At 51.8% G+C, this 17,158-nt stretch overlaps 2 protein-coding genes across 3 annotated transcripts in view; both read left to right on the top strand.

Moving 5' to 3' along the window:
- Kndc1 (kinase non-catalytic C-lobe domain containing 1) overlaps positions 1–12,308 on the top strand; it is a 46,215-nt gene extending 33,907 nt beyond the window's left edge. For both annotated transcript variants that reach the window (XM_048455296.3, XM_048455295.3), the window contains exons 21-30: positions 1,401–1,514; positions 2,001–2,148; positions 2,255–2,434; positions 3,006–3,212; positions 3,825–3,907; positions 4,151–4,301; positions 7,936–8,058; positions 8,140–8,199; positions 9,025–9,182; positions 10,537–12,308. In XM_048455296.3, the coding sequence (XP_048311253.3) occupies positions 1,401–1,514; positions 2,001–2,148; positions 2,255–2,434; positions 3,006–3,212; positions 3,825–3,907; positions 4,151–4,301; positions 7,936–8,058; positions 8,140–8,199; positions 9,025–9,182; positions 10,537–10,768 (1,456 nt within the window). In that variant the 3' untranslated portion in view covers positions 10,769–12,308. The remainder of the gene's footprint in view (positions 1–1,400; positions 1,515–2,000; positions 2,149–2,254; positions 2,435–3,005; positions 3,213–3,824; positions 3,908–4,150; positions 4,302–7,935; positions 8,059–8,139; positions 8,200–9,024; positions 9,183–10,536) is intronic.
- A 2,350-nt stretch (positions 12,309–14,658) lies between these two features.
- On the top strand, positions 14,659–15,993 carry Utf1 (undifferentiated embryonic cell transcription factor 1). Its single transcript, XM_048455357.3, has 2 exons — positions 14,659–15,308; positions 15,419–15,993. Exons 1-2 carry the CDS (start codon positions 14,750–14,752, stop codon positions 15,877–15,879), a joined length of 1,020 nt encoding a protein of 339 aa, XP_048311314.1. The 5' UTR covers positions 14,659–14,749; the 3' UTR covers positions 15,880–15,993.
- The last annotated feature ends 1,165 nt before the right edge of the window (positions 15,994–17,158 follow it).

The following is a 17,158-nucleotide window of genomic DNA, read 5'->3' as shown; positions in this document are numbered from 1 at the left end:
TGGGTGGAGTGTTTTCTGGTGGATGTGAACACATGTATGGGAATATGCGGTGGGTGGCAATACTGTGTAGTTTGGAACATGTATGCTTATGGTCTGTAGTGCATGTTTGAGCAGAGAGCAGAGGAAGGCAGAGCCTCCCATGGAAGTAAACATTTACAAGGAATTTTCTCAGCTCTGAGTACTCCATGGGCACTGCCTCTACAAGACAGGCTGGGTAGGGGACCGCTTAGTCCCTGGCTTGAAATATGGCTATCAGTGTCCTCATGTTTAGGAAACTCGGAGAGGCAGACCAGTTACTAAGCATCCTTGACCTTGGAGACAGTGTCTTCCACCCTGGAACTCCTGCACAAGACCCTCACCTTTACGGTTGCCGGCCATCACATTGCCCTGATTGTTGAAGGGTCACATTTAGAGCTCCTATTAATGTCCCTTGCATGAGACTTTCTAGAAACCACTGCTTTGGGTAGAGATGTTCAATGAGATGCAACAAACCCCAGATCCCCTCTCAATACACACACATACTGTACTAAGAAGGGTTATCCCTGGGAGCACACAGGGTTACTTACCTCAGGCAGCAGCTCCTCCTGTACACCTCACTGAGCAGGCACACCTGCCTGTCTTCCCAGTCCTCGGTACATCGGACACGGAACTGCAGGCACTGAGAGCCATGGTGATGGTCTGACAATGAGGAGGGGCTCACCAAGCCTCACGAAAAGCATGGGTTTGAAATTAGGTCACTGACTCTCTTTGGTTCCCCCAAGGAGTCTTTCAACAAACTATCGTGTGCTGCTCTCACATAGAACTCACTAACTACCTCAGGGGCTGGAGAGATGGCCCAGAGGTTAAGAGCTCTGGCTGCTCTTCCAGAGGTCCTGAGTTTAATTCTCAGCAACCACATGGTGGCTCACAACCATCTGTGATGAAATCTGGTGCCCTCTTCTGGTATGCAGGCATAATACATAGCAGGCAGAATGCTGTATACATAATAAATAAATAAATCTTTAAAAAAAAAAAAAAAGAACTTACCACCTCTCCCTACATATGCTCACAAACACACAGCTCATACATGCTCATACACAAGATTACACAGAACTCAGTTTGTTTACACCACACATAGCTTTCACACATGTCACACAATATATGCATGTGAGAAAACTCACACATATTCTCATACTTTCATTGCTCTCATCCACACAGATCTCTCTCTCTCTTACACACACACACACACACACACACACACACACACACACACACCCTGAGAGGCTGCACATGTATTCACATATACTCTTAGAACACACAGGCACATCCACTCACTCCAGGACACTCACTGCAGGGCAAGGTTGGAGGGAGGGTCCCAGCTGGCATAGGCCCAAGAACCAATTGTCACATTCTATCCTCAGTGACGCTTTCCTTGAGGGCTATGTCCAGCAGTTTCTCTATACTTTCCGGTACTTCTGCACACCGCACGACTTCCTTCACTTCCTCCTCGACCGCATCAGCAGCACCCTATCCAGGTACCACCACATGGGCTCCTGGCTAACAGGGGTAGGACCTATTAGCCTGTGAAGTACCCTGACATGGATGGGAAAGGTCAGGGCAAGATGGAGGAACTGAGGGATCATGGGTAAAGGAACCCAGCTGGAGTTGGCAGCTGGAGTCTATGTGCTAGGATGGGGAAGAACACTGCTTCCAAAAGTAAACAGGGTAGTCGAGGCCCAAGCAAGAAGACAAGAGGGAGCCAGACTCACCAGCCTAGCAAGGATAGTCCAAATGGAAAGAGGCCTATGAACCGTAGCTTCCTTCCACAGGGCACCCAGGCCAGCAGATTGGGGGGGGGGGGGGAAGGGGCACCAGATGGGTGACCAGGTGGGCGGTGAACATGAAGGGAGTGCTCTGTCCTCAACCCTCACCTGGCCTGTCATCACTTGGGCTCTCCCTGAACTCCTCACCCTGCACGTGCCCAGCTGGGGCCTATGCTGAGGCTTACCATCTGCCTCCAGGGCTCACCAGGATCCTACCTCGACCTTCACCAAGATCTACAGGCGGAGCCTCTGCGTCCTGCAGGCCTGGGTGGAAGACTGCTACACCGTGGACTTCATAAGGAACGCGGGACTTCTAGGACAGCTTGAGGACTTCATTTCTTCCAAGGTGACTGCTGCACTGGCCAGCCTAGTCAGCCTTCTGGGCTTGGGCAGAGAAAAGCACTCACTGCCACGTCCCAGGAACAACAGTGACACCCCGTGCCTCTGCCTAGATCCTGCCTCTAGATGGCACTGCCAAGCACCTGCTGGGCCTCTTGGAGGTGGGCACCGAGCGGCGGGCTGACTGTACCTCTCGAGGTGCAGACCTAGAGGATCCTAAGGAGGCAGAGGAGGATACCAGACCTTTTAATGCCCTCTGCAAGAGGTTCTCAGAGGATGGCATCTCCCGGAAGGTGGGGATCTTTCCTGGGGAGGGTTTTTCTAGGCAGGGATGCATCCTGGAAGGCATGACATGTGCATATACACCTGCAGAAACGAGACATACATGCACACATGCCCTTATGCAAGCACACATATAGATATGTACACATACGCATGAGTGCTGCTTATGCATGACCCAGGCACTTCCCTGCTGGACCGGCACTTCCTGTCCTGTGGAAGGAAAGTCGTGGATTAGCAGGGTTCATTCTATCCTAGCCAGGGTCCTACTGTGACTTCCTGAACTCACCGTCCTGATTCCCAGGGCAGCAGACTGAGTGGAAGGATCCACGGGGGTCAGTAAATGGTCTTCCCACCAGTACACGGAGATAGCTCCAAATCTAAGCAATGTGCGTGGGTGGTCTGTTCAAGTGACCAGGACGGGAATCCTGCCAACACACCTACGTGGAAGGGATTTACTCTCTGACTCTACTTGAGCCAGTCTGAAGAGTTCTAGGTTGGGCCAGCCTACCCTCACTCTGCCCCATCCTGGCTTGGCCTGGCCCACTCATCCTGGAGGCGGGTGGGCATCTGTCTTATTTGCAGAGCTTCTCCTGGAGGCTGCCCCGGGCCAACGGGTTAGTGCTGCCACACCATAAGGAGCGCCAGTACACCATTGCATCAGCCCTGCCTAAGCCCTGCTTCTTTGAAGACTTCTACGGCCCCTATGCCAAAGCCAGTGAGAAGGGCCCTTATTTCTTGACAGAGTACAGCACCAACCAGCTCTTCACTCAGCTGACACTACTGCAGCAGGTGTGTGGGAGCTATCACCACCACGAAGGGGACACAGACCTCCACATTTGGGTCAGCTGATGTCAGGGGGGTGGGTCCAGGGATGCTCTGGTGTTGATGAAGCTACAGCACACACTTTGTAGGAGAACAGCTGAATGGTCAGTAGAGGGGTTGCTGGGTACACACATTCTGTCTTTAAAAAAAGAAGACTGTGTCCAGCGGGACTCTCCTTTCTAGCTACACAGGGCACTGGGTATCCCCCTGCCAATACAGTTCCTTAGGTCCTTGCCCAGCCTGGGCACTGATCAGCTACTACCTCTGTTCTTGCCCTCAGCCCTGAACGTATGCATAGGCAGGCCATACCCAGGTCTTCCCCATCCTGTAACCCAATGTCATGAGGCAAGTGACAGTGCTGAGTGATCCTTGTCACTATCATCAGACCTAGGCAATGTCACAAGCCCTGAGGCTTCCTGCATGCAGGAAACTCTTCCAGCCGAGCCATGACATGCTTGGCAGGTTGATCTCAGGTTGCACAAATGGCTTCAAAATACTGAAACCCTCTTTGGGACACTGCCTTGACCATCAGGCCCTTGGGAGCAGTGGGCTGACCATCTGCTTCTGTGTCCCTGACAGGAATTGTTTCAAAAGTGCCACCCTGTCCACTTCCTAAATTCACGGGCCTTGGGTGTCATGGACAAAAATGCAGCCATTCCCAAGTGAGTATTCACTCCTCAGGGTGGCCCTGGGAATCCTTGGTTTGGAAGGTGAGAGGGTCTGGATGAGGGGGATTCCCCCAAGGTCTCCTTGAATGGTCCTGGCTGAAGGCAGACACTTGATTCTTATCCTGAAGGAAGGATACCTTGCCCTCCTCCCACTCTGCACAGAGGCCCCACACCCCCAGTGCTTGGCAGGACACATTCTCACACCCCCAGGTGATAAGCGCCATGTTTTTCTTCCAGAGCCAGCTCTTCTGAGTCTCTGTCCGCCAAAGCCTGCAGTCTGTTCCTCCCCAACTACGTCCAGGACAAGTATCTGCTACAACTTTTAAGAAACGCCGATGACGTCAGCACCTGGGTGGCTGCTGAAATTGTGACCAGTCATACCTCCAAGGTAGACACTGCCATGGCTCTGGGGTCAAAATGACCTGTGGGGTGGATTCTGCATGGCCGTGCTCCTGTGAGACCACAGCCAATCCCTTCTCCGGGTGCAGGGAATCCACACTTTGTGTCTCAGCGCCACAGCAACTCAAGGCAAAGGGCAAGAGCGCGGTGTTTACTAATGTCAGCAGAAACATCCCATGCCATGAGCTCCTGAGTGCACGGTAGTCACAGCCCAGCTTGAGACTATCTCCTCTTTCTGCTGGGGATGATCCAGGTCTGTGGATCACCTGGAAAGCAGAATGTGTGGAACCTCCAGCAGGACACTGTGCAGGAGACTGTACACAGCCTCTTATGTACACACAATCACTCATCCGTTCTTTGTACACACAATCTTTGCACACAGTCCCTCACAAGACACAGTCACACATGGCAGGGCAGGGAGGGAGAAAGAGAGAGAAACTGATGCATCGACACAATCCCTCACAATCTTTCTTTCTCATGGCCCCTCATACCCACACAGTTCGCCTATCTAGCCCTTTGCAATCAATCACCTGCAGCACACACAGTCCTTCATGGACGCAGTCCCTTGCACACTCACAATCCCTTACACACTGCCCTTTACAAAGCTGTCAGCTTTCTTGTAACTGCAACAGAATGTCTGACTTAAGTGAGAAGGAGGGGCGGTTTGTTTTACACAGAGCTCCAGAGCTTTCAGTCTATCACGGTAGGGGTGGCATGGAGTCGCTCATGTCATGGCGTGACAGGAAAGGGCCAGAGCAAGACACGCCCTTTCAGACCCACTTCTTCAGCTATGCCATCCTTCCACAACTCTGTCAGAGTCCATTCGGATTTGGACACCATCAGTAGACTAGAGCCCCAGTCCAGTCAAGTGAACATCAAGGATTAGCCACTGGATACATAGTCTCTCACACGGGTAATCCTCGAACTGCTTCGTACACACAATATAGCCTCTCATACAGAGAATCCTCACACTCCCTCATGCACAGTCACATGCATAGTTCCTCACATTCATTTTCTCACACCCAGTCCGTCATAGTCCCCCACGGTCCTTTATACTCAACCAGTCTTCATAGTACTCCTCCATACCCACAGACTCCTGAACACAAAGTTCTCACACACACAGTTCCCCACATGCAAAATTCTTCACACCCATAAGCCTCCTCACATATATCCATTCCTCCACTCAGTTTCCCTCAAACACACTCTCTCACCCCATCCCAGTCCAGTCACAACACACCCCTATCACCATGGTATCTTGTCCCATCTTTTTCTGAGTCTGGTCATGAATGACTTGCCATCCTGAGCTCCCCTGCTTGCGCTGAGGCGGTGACCATCCTGGCTAAACTGCTGACCGTTATTCCTCGCTGACAGATCCCTACACTGCAGGCTCTCAGCAAGCTTGTGGAATTCTAATACTTGTTCAGTATCTGCTCGACATCCAGCTTTTGTGGGCCCAAACTTGGACTCTCCCTTAAGTCCATCCAGCTTTTGTGGGCCCAAACTCGGGTTCTCCCTTAAGTTCTATGGGCCATGAGCTAGACTGGATGATTCTGACTGCTCACAGACATGTCCTGGCAGTCTTAAAGGGGCAGTCTTAGTTTGGGTTTCTATTGTTGGAACACCATGACCAAAAAGCAAGTTGAGGAGGAAAAGCTTTATTTGGCTTATACTTCCTATCACTATTCATTATGGAAGGAAGTGAAGACAGGCACTCAGACAGGCCAGGAACCTGGAGGCAGGAGGTGAAACAGAGGCCATGGAAGGGCACTGCTTACTGGCTTGCTCCCTATGTCTTATTCAGCCTGCTTTCTTATAGATCCCTGCCTTCTTATAGAACCCTGGACCAGCAGCTCAGGGGTGGCAGCACCCACAATGGGCTGGACCCTCCCACATCAATCACTAATTAAGGAAATGATCTATAGGCTGGCCTACAGCCTGATCTTCTCAGTCAAAGTTTCCTCCTCTCAGATGACTACGGTTCGTGTCAAGTTGACATAAATCTAGCCAGCACAGGGACTATCACCTGCTTCCAGGTCCCCACCCAGGAAGATCCATTGTCCTCAGCTTCTCAAGACAGTCCTCCCAATCCTTAGGGTCTGCACCTTCACCCAGTAAACACTCTGTTACACAAGGCTCTAATTTCTTCCCCTAGTCAGTGCAAGTTAGGATCAAGTGGGTTCCTTACCACATAAGCAAACAGCAGATCTGACCGAGCATCAGGATGCACAGGCTGTCTGTGCAATGCAGCTTTTTTCCTCTGCAGCAAGAAGGATGGAGACCTCAGACCATGGTGGGCTCCCATCACCACCAGGACCACAACTCCCCCAAAGATAACTGAACCCCAGTGATCAGGGCTCCCGCAGCATGAAACCCACACTAGCTACATGAATTCACCTTTCACACTTCTGCCAGAACATGGAAACAAAGGATGTGGGCTTCTTAGTTTTCTGTAATCTGTGATGCCATGAGTATCATGTATGACATTAAAATGTGTCAGGAGCTGGGTAGGGTGGTGCATGCCTTTAACCCTAGCACTTGGGAGACAGAGGCAAGAGTATCTCTATGAGCTCAAGGCTAGCCTGATCTATATAGCAAGTTCCAGTACAACCAGGGCTACATACAAAGACCCTGTCTAGAGGCTGGAAAGATGGCTCAGCGGTTGAGAGCACTGACTGCTTTTTCAGAGGATCTGGGTTCAATTCCCAGCATCCACATTACAGCTAATGACTGTTTGTAGCTCCAACATCTGACACCCTCATACAGACATACATGCAGGCAAAACACCAATGTATATAAAATAAGAGTAAATAAATTACTTTTTTAAAAAAAAGAAAGATTCTGTCCAAAAAAAAAAAAGGTCAGGTCCTCAACAAAGGTCCTCAACAAAGTCCATGTGACTGTGATGTACAGGACCAGAAGATGATGGAAGTCACGTCACAGACCTCAGTGTCCCTGGGCATGCTCCAACCCAGGCACCCAGGGCCCCTCCCAGCCTGAAGTCACCAAACCCAATGGTAAAAGCTAGAGTGATACATCCTGGTGCATAAGCGTCCTTCTAGGTCTGCAGGGTGGGACATGAGGATAGGTCCTCAGCCCAGACTCTGAGCATCTAAATACACAGCACCACAGTGACAGCTTTGCCACCGCTGTCTCTCACATCATGGAGAAGGAGCCGTGTTCACCTATGGATCAGGAACTCTCACTGGGAGACTTGAAATAAGACGCCATGTCCTTTCGACCAGTGAGCTTATCATTTTAAAATACATGTCGTATTGATGCTCTACATTTCACTTGCTGGGGTGCCAAGGCACTCCAAAGACTGAGTCTTAGCACCTATAAACTTACAGAGGATTGTTGAAACATGGAGCTTGGCCAGACAGTACAGTGGGGCCAACCACATCTACACACCACTTTGTTTTTGAACAAATAATTCAAAGTCATGGGGCTCTGTTGGTTGAGAACGGGCTATTTCAGCGGGTCTTGGTTGTTCCTGTTGCTCATCTCTTTTGTTTAGTCTTGTCGTGTTGGTTCTGCAGCAAAGCTTACTGCCTTGTGCATGCCTGTGCAGAATTCCGCTGAGCTGTACATGTTTAAAGACACCGAGCATCGTTTTCTCGTTTCAGCTGCAAGTGAACTTGCTGTCCAAATTCCTGCTGATTGCAAAGTCTTGCTACGAACAGAGGAACTTTGCAACAGCCATGCAGATCCTGGGAGGTTTGGAGCACCTGGCTGTAAGGCAGTCCCCTGTGCGTCACGTGGGACTCAGGGGGCTAAGGGTATGGGCAAATACACAAGGCCCCAAGATCTCACCTGTGCTTCCCTCTCAGGCCTGGAAAATCCTGCCTGCGAAGATTGCTGAGGTCATGGAAGAGCTGAAAGCTGTGGAGGTTGGTACGAGTTCTTTGCAGAGCTTCCCCTGAATGACTTGCTCCACACATCCCAGGGAACTCACGGCAGGGTCACAGCAGGGAATCCGAAACACATAGGCTGCATGTGGTGGCACACATCTACAATCCCAGCACTCAGGAAGCAGAAGCAAACAGATCTCAGTGAGTTCAAGGCTAGCCTGGTCTACATAGCAAGTACTAGGCCAGCTATAGCCACCTAGTGAGACCCCGTCTCAGGCCTGCAGCATGGAGACGCCTGCCTGCTGGTTTACCTGACTGGTCTGACATCCCAGCCCAGGCGACAGGTACAAGGGATGCAGGTCTACAAACAGAGCCTGGACCAGGGCAAGTAGGAGGCCTGCCCCAGTGGCAGAGGTGGCCTCATGAGTTGACAGGCAGGAAACACAGATTAAATGACTGTGCATTCCCACAGAGGCAGCAGGAGCCTCACAGACATTAGCCTGAGGCAAATACCTAGAGTCGTCCTAGCCTGTGCTGTCCCAGAACTCAAAGCCCAGGGCCTACAGCAGCGCCTGCTGGAAGGGTGACCACCCGATTCTTTTCTGGAATCGGAGTAAGGAATTGGCTGTTTGAGTGGCAAAAGCTTTCTGTGGCTGTCAGTGTTTCCATGGCAGCAAGCTTATGATACCTGGGCTTTTGACCTACAGTTCAGAAACCGCAGGTTCATTTTGGACTGTATGTTCAGTGAGGTATGAGGGGGCTCTCACGCCCTATGAAGACAGGTATTAACAGGGACAGGTGAGCAGGCCCTCCTAGGTGATGACTATCCATTTCCCATGCTCACTTCCCTGGCTGGTCCTCCAGGTATTCCTGAAGAGCGACAGCCTGTGTCTGATGGAAGGGCGGCGCTTCCGGGCCCAGCCTACCCTGCCCTCTGCCCACCTGCTGGCCATGCACATCCAGCAGCTAGAGACAGGGGGCTTCACCATGACGAATGGAGCTCATAGGTGGAGCAAGCTGAGGTAAGGGGCCTTCACCCTGCCCGGCAGAGCCCACGGGTGGAGCAAGGTGAGGTGAGGGGGCTTCCCTGTGACCACGGGGTGTGCAGATGAAGTCAGCAGAGGTAAGGGGGCTGCACCCGGTCCAATTCAGTCCACCAGTGAGCACAGCATGCTCCCTATCTACTCACCTCCCACCCTCCCATCTCCTCTTATTGTCCACAGAGAATGGCCCTGCTAGGTAGATGAAGCCTAGGGGATCTGGTGAACAGTGACTACAACCTGCCTAATGAAAGATTCGCCGTGTGTGTGTGTGTGTGTGTGTGTGTGTGTGTGTGTGTGTGTGTACGTGCATATGTGTGTGTGTGTACGTGCATATGTGCATATGCATCAAAGCCCAAGGTCAACCTTAGATGTGATTCCTTAGGAGCCATTCACTTTGTTTTTGGAGACAGGGTTTCTCCTTGGGACCTGAGGCTTGCTGAAGACTAGGCTGGCTGGCCAGCAAGACTCAGGCTTCTGAATGGCTCCACATTCCTAATACCAAGACCACATGTGCTTGCCATTGCCTCTGGCATTTTTATTCACATGAGTGCTAGGGATCAACTTAGGTTCTCATGCTGTACAGCAAGCACTTTACCAACTGAGCCATCTAATCAGCCGTAAGAGCCCCTTTTTAGATAGCCACCAAGAAGGAAGGAAGGAAGGAAGGAAGAAAGGAAGAAAAAGAAAGAAAGAAAGAAAAGAAAATTCACTAGCAGTACATGGCTACTGCAGTAGAAAGCTATGTGGGCAAAAAGAGATTTAAAGACCGGAGGGAATGCCACAAAGGTGGGTGAAGAGCTCTTATCTGCTCTTCACAAGTTTATGTACGCACACACATGACCGTCCTTTAAAGAACAAAAGCAATGAACATACTGTTCTCGAGCTGAGGTGGACATGCGTCTCTGCAGCTCTGTTGTCCCCGGCAGGAGGACGGGCTTCTGAGTTCCGGGAACTACCGGTGATGTGTTCCCAGTACACGGGAGCCAGAAGGCCCGAGCAGAGCTAGGACAATAAGCATAGGTTTGGGAGGTTTATTTCAGAGCTAGGACAATAAGCATAGGTTTGGGAGGTTTGTTTTCCCGTGTTGAAGACCTCAACTGGAGAAGCCCGACACAGAGGTTGCCAGTGAATATTTATGAAGGGCGAAAGGAGTGGGGGGGGGGGGAGTGGGGGGGTGCACAGTCATAAAGTGTGTCCTTGTGAATAAGTACAGAACACTGCCCCTTCGGTGCTGTGCTTTGGAAAAGCTTGGCTTGAGCCATTCCTGAGAAGACATTAGGATTAGTTGGCTAACATGCAAACTAACGAACCTTTTCTTTCCCCCCCACAAAAGAAACATCGCCAAGGTGGCAAGCCAGGTGCACGCATTCCAGGAGAACCCCTACACATTCAGCCCTGATCCCAAGCTACAAGCGCACCTCAAACAAAGAATTGCCCGTTTTAGCGGGGCAGATGTTTCCATCTTAGCGGCAGATAACAGGGCCAACTTCCATCAGATCCCAGGCGAAAAACACTCCCGGAAGATCCAAGACAAACTGAGGAGAATGAAAGCCACGTTCCAGTAGCCAAGGGCTCCATCTTGGTGTAGACTCCCTCCGAGTGGGACCAGAAGCTGGGTCAGGTGGAAAGAACTCCCAGGTCTGGTAGCAGAGGCCCGGACCCTCTGAGTGGCCAGGAGAAAACTGTTTTACTTCCCAGAACAGAAGTGGAAGCTGCAAGGGACTAGCCTGAGGTCACTCACGGGGAGGGCTGAGCCAACTCCAACCTGGCCCTACCCCCAAGGCAGGGTGGACACAGAGTTTGGTGGGCGGGCCTGTTTTGGCTGGAATTTAAAAAATCAAACTTATAAATGAAAAGGAAATCGAGTAAACTACCCTCCAGAGCTTCAGACTTCTATACCTGTGGCTCTCACCTATTTTTCATTGATCTCTCCAAACCCCAATACACACCCACATCTGACTCCAGAAGAGCCCAAACTTAGCTGCTTGCTGACCAGTGTTTTTATTTCCACTCAGCAAGAAGGACAAAAACTCTCTTTTGCACTTAGCAGCTCCAAAGGGTCTGGAACCTATCACTGGAGCCCAAGGTTTCTAGCAACCTGTCTTGGCCAGGTTTATACTCCCACCCCCACCCATCTGCAGCTGATCCTGCCAAACCCCCCTGGTCCTCTCTGCCTCCAGAGAGTGGGAGAAGCCTCTGTCCCAGCTGGGCTTTCTGCCTCAGCAACTGACCCTCCCCATGGCCTGTTACCTTCTGCCCCCAGCTTACAACAGCTGCAGTTGACAGGGCTGCTGGGCAGAGGCTCTTGCTCCCTGGCAAAGGGGAAAGAACACTGCACACTGTCGGCAGCACCAATGCAGGCTCGCCTTCCTGGGGTCTCTGGGAGCCACGTTAGCCCTGAGAATGGCTGCCTATCAGCCTTCAGCAGCTGTGCATGCGCACACCCGTCCACTGTGTTCCCTCTGCTCTGCGCTTTGTTAGCCAGACAAAGGTGTGAGCGAAGCTTGCTGCCCGCGCGGCACCAGGCACCTGGATTTCTGGGTCCTCAGCCGCTGGTGTGGGGCTCTGACTCAGTGGGAAGGGGTCCGCTGGCTAGGAGGGTTGAGAATACGATGGGGCGCAGCGGGTTGTCCAGGCGCCTTAAGCACCTGGCACCGACTGAGCCCTGCCTGCCACAAGACCAAGACTGTTCTGTATTTTAGAAGTAGGGATTTTGTAGTGAAACAGCTAGCGGTATTTCTAGGAAGCTGTGACTTGTGACCTGATGCTGGATTTTTAATGCTGAGATGTGTGTTTCTTCACATGAATTTGCTGGAGACACCAGACCCTCCTTACACTGGATGTAAGTGGGACTGGGAGTCCTGGCCATGCACATGCAACATAACCGTTTGGGAGCTTTTCTATAAGGATTGCGTTCTGTTGATCAACGCCTACATTTTCAGACTTTGTATCTAGTGCAGGAGGTGCCCGGCGCAAACCAGCATTCCAACGGTGCTGACTTATTGCGTGGGGAAGTGAACAGGCTTTTGGCTTCAGCACTGTTTGCATGGCGCCCTGATGTCACGAGGTACAGATTTCTAAATAAAGTCATTTCTACCAAGCTACTGCCATATGGTCTATTTTCATAGATTTCAAAAGCAACGCTGACTTTGAGGCTAAAGTAAGACCTCCTTGGCTTGGCAGGGGCACCTCACCTAGGGTCTCAAAGGACTTCGATAGGAAATACACCCAGCCCAGGACTGAAAACCCTACTTCCAGATCACACCACATTCTTGGTGACATTCACACCATCACTATCATAGGGACCAGGGATGGGAGACTCGCCTGATTCAGTCAGCTGTCCTCCCCAAAACCAAGACTTCTGATGATCACAGCTCATTTTCCTATAGTGTGGGGGAGGGGTATGCCTGCTGTAACCTGTCCACCTCAACCAGTGCCTACTGATCAGCCTGTGGACAGGACAGAGCTGGCTGGTTTGCTTGACCACCCATTGGGACCTCTCCTGAACTCCCACGGTGTCTCAGAGACATGAAGGGGGTGGGGAGTGGCTTGCAGCTCAGTGTACTCATTCAGGGCAGAGTGCAGAGACGACAGGCTTAAGGCCAGGGGTTCTTAAATGTATTTACTGAATTTTTGTTGTTGTTGCTGTTAATGAAAACCAGCAGGTTCTTAGGGGTGTTTTCATAATGACAATAGAGCGATCTGCCTGGCGGTTATGAAGAGGAAAAAGTGACAGTCATTGGCCTTCAAGGCTCAGTGATTCTCACCTCTCTGGTCTCTGCCTTGTGCTGAGCCTGGAGTCTGGTACTGAGTACTGTGCTTGAGGGAAGCCTCCGACACAAGATGGAGTTTAACTATCCTAAAACCACAATACCGAGTGTAAGCTCAAGATGGACACTTGGTGTGTTGAATGGGCAAAGATGGCCCCCCACCAGCTGCCTCACCCTAGAGCCACGAGTTGAACAAGGTGATGAACACCTAGAAAACAACAAGCTAAATAGCTCAGAATGCTGTCTCAGGCAGCTAGGTTTGACTTGAATTGATATGGCCAGCTAGAGGTCATTTGGGCCTGCCCCAGTCAGGAGAAGCCCAACTGGTGATCCTTGGTCTTTGTTCAAGCTCTTGACCACAAATCACTAAATAATGAAACAGTTTAGTGATGCATTGTAGCAGTCATGTTGTAGTAGTCTGTCCCACAGCAGGAGACTAGTAAGATCCCAGAGGTGCAGCACACAGCACACGTCTGGTACTTCCTTCTGACTCCACTGCTCTCTGTAAAACTACAGCTTGTATAACCAGCCCACAGGTCACCAGGGATTATTTCCCATCTTTATACATTTCTTTTTCTTGTCTTATTATGCTAGCCAAAACGTCTACACTAACTTTGAGCATCCTTTTCTTGTTGTTTTGGTTTGGTTTGGTTTGGTTTTTTTTTGATACAAGGTTTCTCTGTGTAGCCCCAAAAGTCCTGGAGTCCACTCACTCTGAAGACTCAGGATCAGCAACTTCCCGACTGCAAGTGTGGGGAATGCTGGGATTAAAGGCGTGCACCACCACCCCACAGCTTCTTTTTCTTGATCCTAACTTTGGGGGGGACTGATATTAGTAGATATATTTTACTATACTAAAGAGATTCCTTGTAGTGTGTGTGAACTAGGACTCCAATCCCATCAGCAGGCCATTGATCTCTATAAATCCAGCATCCAAGTGGCCTCCTTACAGTAATGAACACCCCACTGTTTGCTAGGTTAGTAAATTAGATACAAAATCTGTCCATCTTCCAAAGCCCATAGTCAGATGAAAGGAGGAAGGGTAACACTGTCACACTAATGATATGAATTAATAACAGTTCCTGTGCACAAAGACAGAAGGTGCAGGAGTTTTGTGCTTCTAGAGGTATTCATGGACTGTTTTGAGTAGTGATTAACGGACATAACAAATGTAAGAACATGCTATCTTCCTCACTCAGTCTTATTATATTGTACCTAGATTAGATTAGAAATTTTTTTTTTGATTCTTCATTCTTTTGGGTGGGGTGAGGGGGAGTTCCAGACAAGGTTTCTTTATGTAGCCCTAGCTGTCCTAGAACTCACTTTGTATACCAGCTGGCCTCGAACTCACAGAGATTAGCCTGCCTCTGCCTCCCCAGTGTTGGGATTAAAGGTGTGGGCCACTACCTCCGATTCATTAACTGGTTTGTTTTAACTTTTTTTTTAAGTGGGTTTGGTTTTTTGTTGTTTTGTTTTGCACGTTCTGCTTAGTGTAATGGGGCAAAACTTTGTTGTCGGGCTAGGGCCCCGAAGGAAAGAGCTAGAAAAGGGCTGGGCTAAAAAAGCAAGGTACAAGTACCTCCAAAACGGAAAAAGGTGGGCAAGAGGGGCGGGACGCGGAGGGCGGGGCGGCTGGATGATGGGAGGGTCGTATCGACCCGTCCCAGACGCAAAGGACGGCGGCGCGGGGTCCTTACAGCGTGTGTGGGCGGTTCTGGAGGAGGATTCCTTCGGTGAGGCTACAGCCTCAGAATACGCGCACCTCCTGGCTCCGGGATGCTGCTTCGTCCCCGGCGGCTAACCTCGTTCTCACCGCCGTCGCCAGCTAGCCCCGACGCCGAGCTGCGGCCGACCGGGGACGTCCGGGTGACTACGTCTGATGCCTTCGCCCCCACTCCGGGCGCGATGGCGGAGCCTGGTTCTCCCAAGGCTCCCGTGTCCCCGGGCTCGGCGCAGCGCACTCCCTGGAGTGCCCGAGAGACGGAGCTACTTCTGGGCACGCTGCTGCAGCCGGCCATGTGGCGCTCACTATTGCTGGACCGCCGGCAGGCTCTGCCCACCTACCGCCGCGTGTCTGCAGCGCTGGCCCGGCAACAAGTTAAGCGCACTCCGGCTCAGTGCCGTCGCCGCTACAAGTTTCTCAAGGACAAACTCCGAGATTCTCATGGTCAGCCGTCCGGACCCTACGACGACCAGATCCGCCAGCTCATGGGGCTGCTGGGCGACGATGGGCACCGACGGACCCGCCGTCGCCCTGCGGGGCCTGGACGTCCCCAGCGCCGCGGCCGCTCTACCCTCGCGGTGTTAGCGCCCGCACCTACAGCAGTCGAGCCAGGTAGGAGCACCGGTGCGGGCAGGAATGGGCTGGTTCTAGCGGGGAGGAGTGGAACCCGGAGGTAAGGTTACACACCGACCACAAGCGGGACCACGCGTTTCTCTTCGTAGGGGCTACGCTGCAGGTGACTGCGGAAGACGCGGACCCCGCCTCCGCGCTCAGGTTCAGCTCCTCCACTACGAAGTCTGCAGATGCCCGCCGCATTACTAGCTCCCCAGCCCCTACGGCCCTCGGCACTCTGGCTGCTGAGCCCGGTCGGGCCCTCGGATCCTCCCCGCCACCAACCCTCAACTACGACACGGAGGAACCGAATGAGTCACCTGGCCTTCCCCAGGATCGTGCGGTCCCGCAGGTTTCATCGCAGTCGCTGAATGGCGCTCTGCTGCAGGCCTTGACGCACTTGGGCGACATCTCGACAGTTCTGGGCCCTCTGCGCGACCAATTGGCGACCCTGAACCAGCACGTGGAGCAGCTGCGAGGTTCCTTCGACCAAACAGTGTCCCTGGCTGTGGGCTTCATTCTGGGCAGTGCAGCCTCCGAGCGGGGCATCCTTGGGGACCTGCGCCAATAAATCTTGTCAGTTCTCCCCTTCAGAGCCGACCCCTAGTCTACCTTGACCCCATTTAGAGTCCCCATCCCCACCCCAACCTAGGTTCTTAAAATAAAGATTGTGTTTTGTACTTAATCCTGTGAATGAGTCTGGGTTCCATTGCCACGTCTAAGTAAGAATGGACCCCTGCGGATAAGAGGGTACTAGGAAGTTAAGGGAAAGGCTAAGCAGCCCCACTCCCGAGAATCGTGCAGGCGTTTCGGTGAAGGGTTGGTGGGGTGCTGCACAGTTGCTTGTTTGGGTTACTAGTGTTCTCAAGGTGCGGGACTCCGCCCACCAGGAGTACTGGTCAGCAGTAAGTGAGGCTGAGGGGGCAGGCTGGACGTGTAGAACGTCCCTAGAATTCTACCCTCTCCTGAGCCAAACTCAGTTTGAATACAAGCTGTACTCCAGCCCTTGTTAACGGGGATCGATAGTCAACAGCGCAGTTCCCGGGAAGATTCTCGTTGAGTGTCTGGTCCGTAAGAGAGGCGGCTTGGCCTGCGTCCCACAGTCTTGCGTCTCGGTTAGAATTTTCTAATTTTAATTGACATGCCTAGGTCCTCCGTGACTAGAGTCAGAGTGGGGGGAGGGCTCGGCCGTAGTTAGAAAAGGATGTAGCTGCAGGCCCTTCACTAGCATGACAATGCCTCCTCCGACTGTTACCGTTTTACAAATTCTGGGTCCATCCGGCCACACTGAGAGCCCCAGGACTGCTGCAGTCTTGCTTAAGTGAAGTCCTGAGGAGTTTGTTCAGGTGGTCCCAAGGTGTTCACTCCCTTTTAAAGATTGGGAATGTACCTTTATGCACGAACTGTTGGCTTGAATCTCCAGCCAGGGACTGGGCCTCCTCGTGTCAAAGACCAATTTGGGGAGGACCCCGCTCCATATTGAGAATTAAATTAAAAAGTCTCAGCCGGGAGGTGGTGGTGCGCTCCTTTAATCCTAGCACTCGGGGCTACAGAGTGAGTTCTAGGACAGCCAAGACTACACGGAGAAACCTTGTCTCAAAAAAAAAAAAAGAAAAGAAAGTTCCTGAAAACCTATGCATGAGCCTGCCCTTCAAATGACCTCCCTGGCACATAAACACGTGGGAGATCAGAGCCACCGAAGCCCCGTCTCAAAAAAACAAAACAAAAAAGTCCCTGAATCTTTACCGCTGAGCCTACCCTGCAAATACACCACCAGCCCAGACAAACACCTGGGAGGTCAGCAGAACCACAGGATGTAGACACTGGAGGTGGGGGCCTCAGGTACAGCC

The sequence above is a fragment of the Myodes glareolus genome, chromosome 7 (genome assembly GCF_982192425.1).
Source record: "Myodes glareolus chromosome 7, mMyoGla1.1, whole genome shotgun sequence".
Classification (NCBI taxonomy): Eukaryota; Metazoa; Chordata; class Mammalia; order Rodentia; family Cricetidae; genus Myodes; species Myodes glareolus.
The sequence above is the reverse complement of the archived record's forward strand: the minus strand, read 5'-3'. Positions and strand labels throughout refer to the sequence as shown.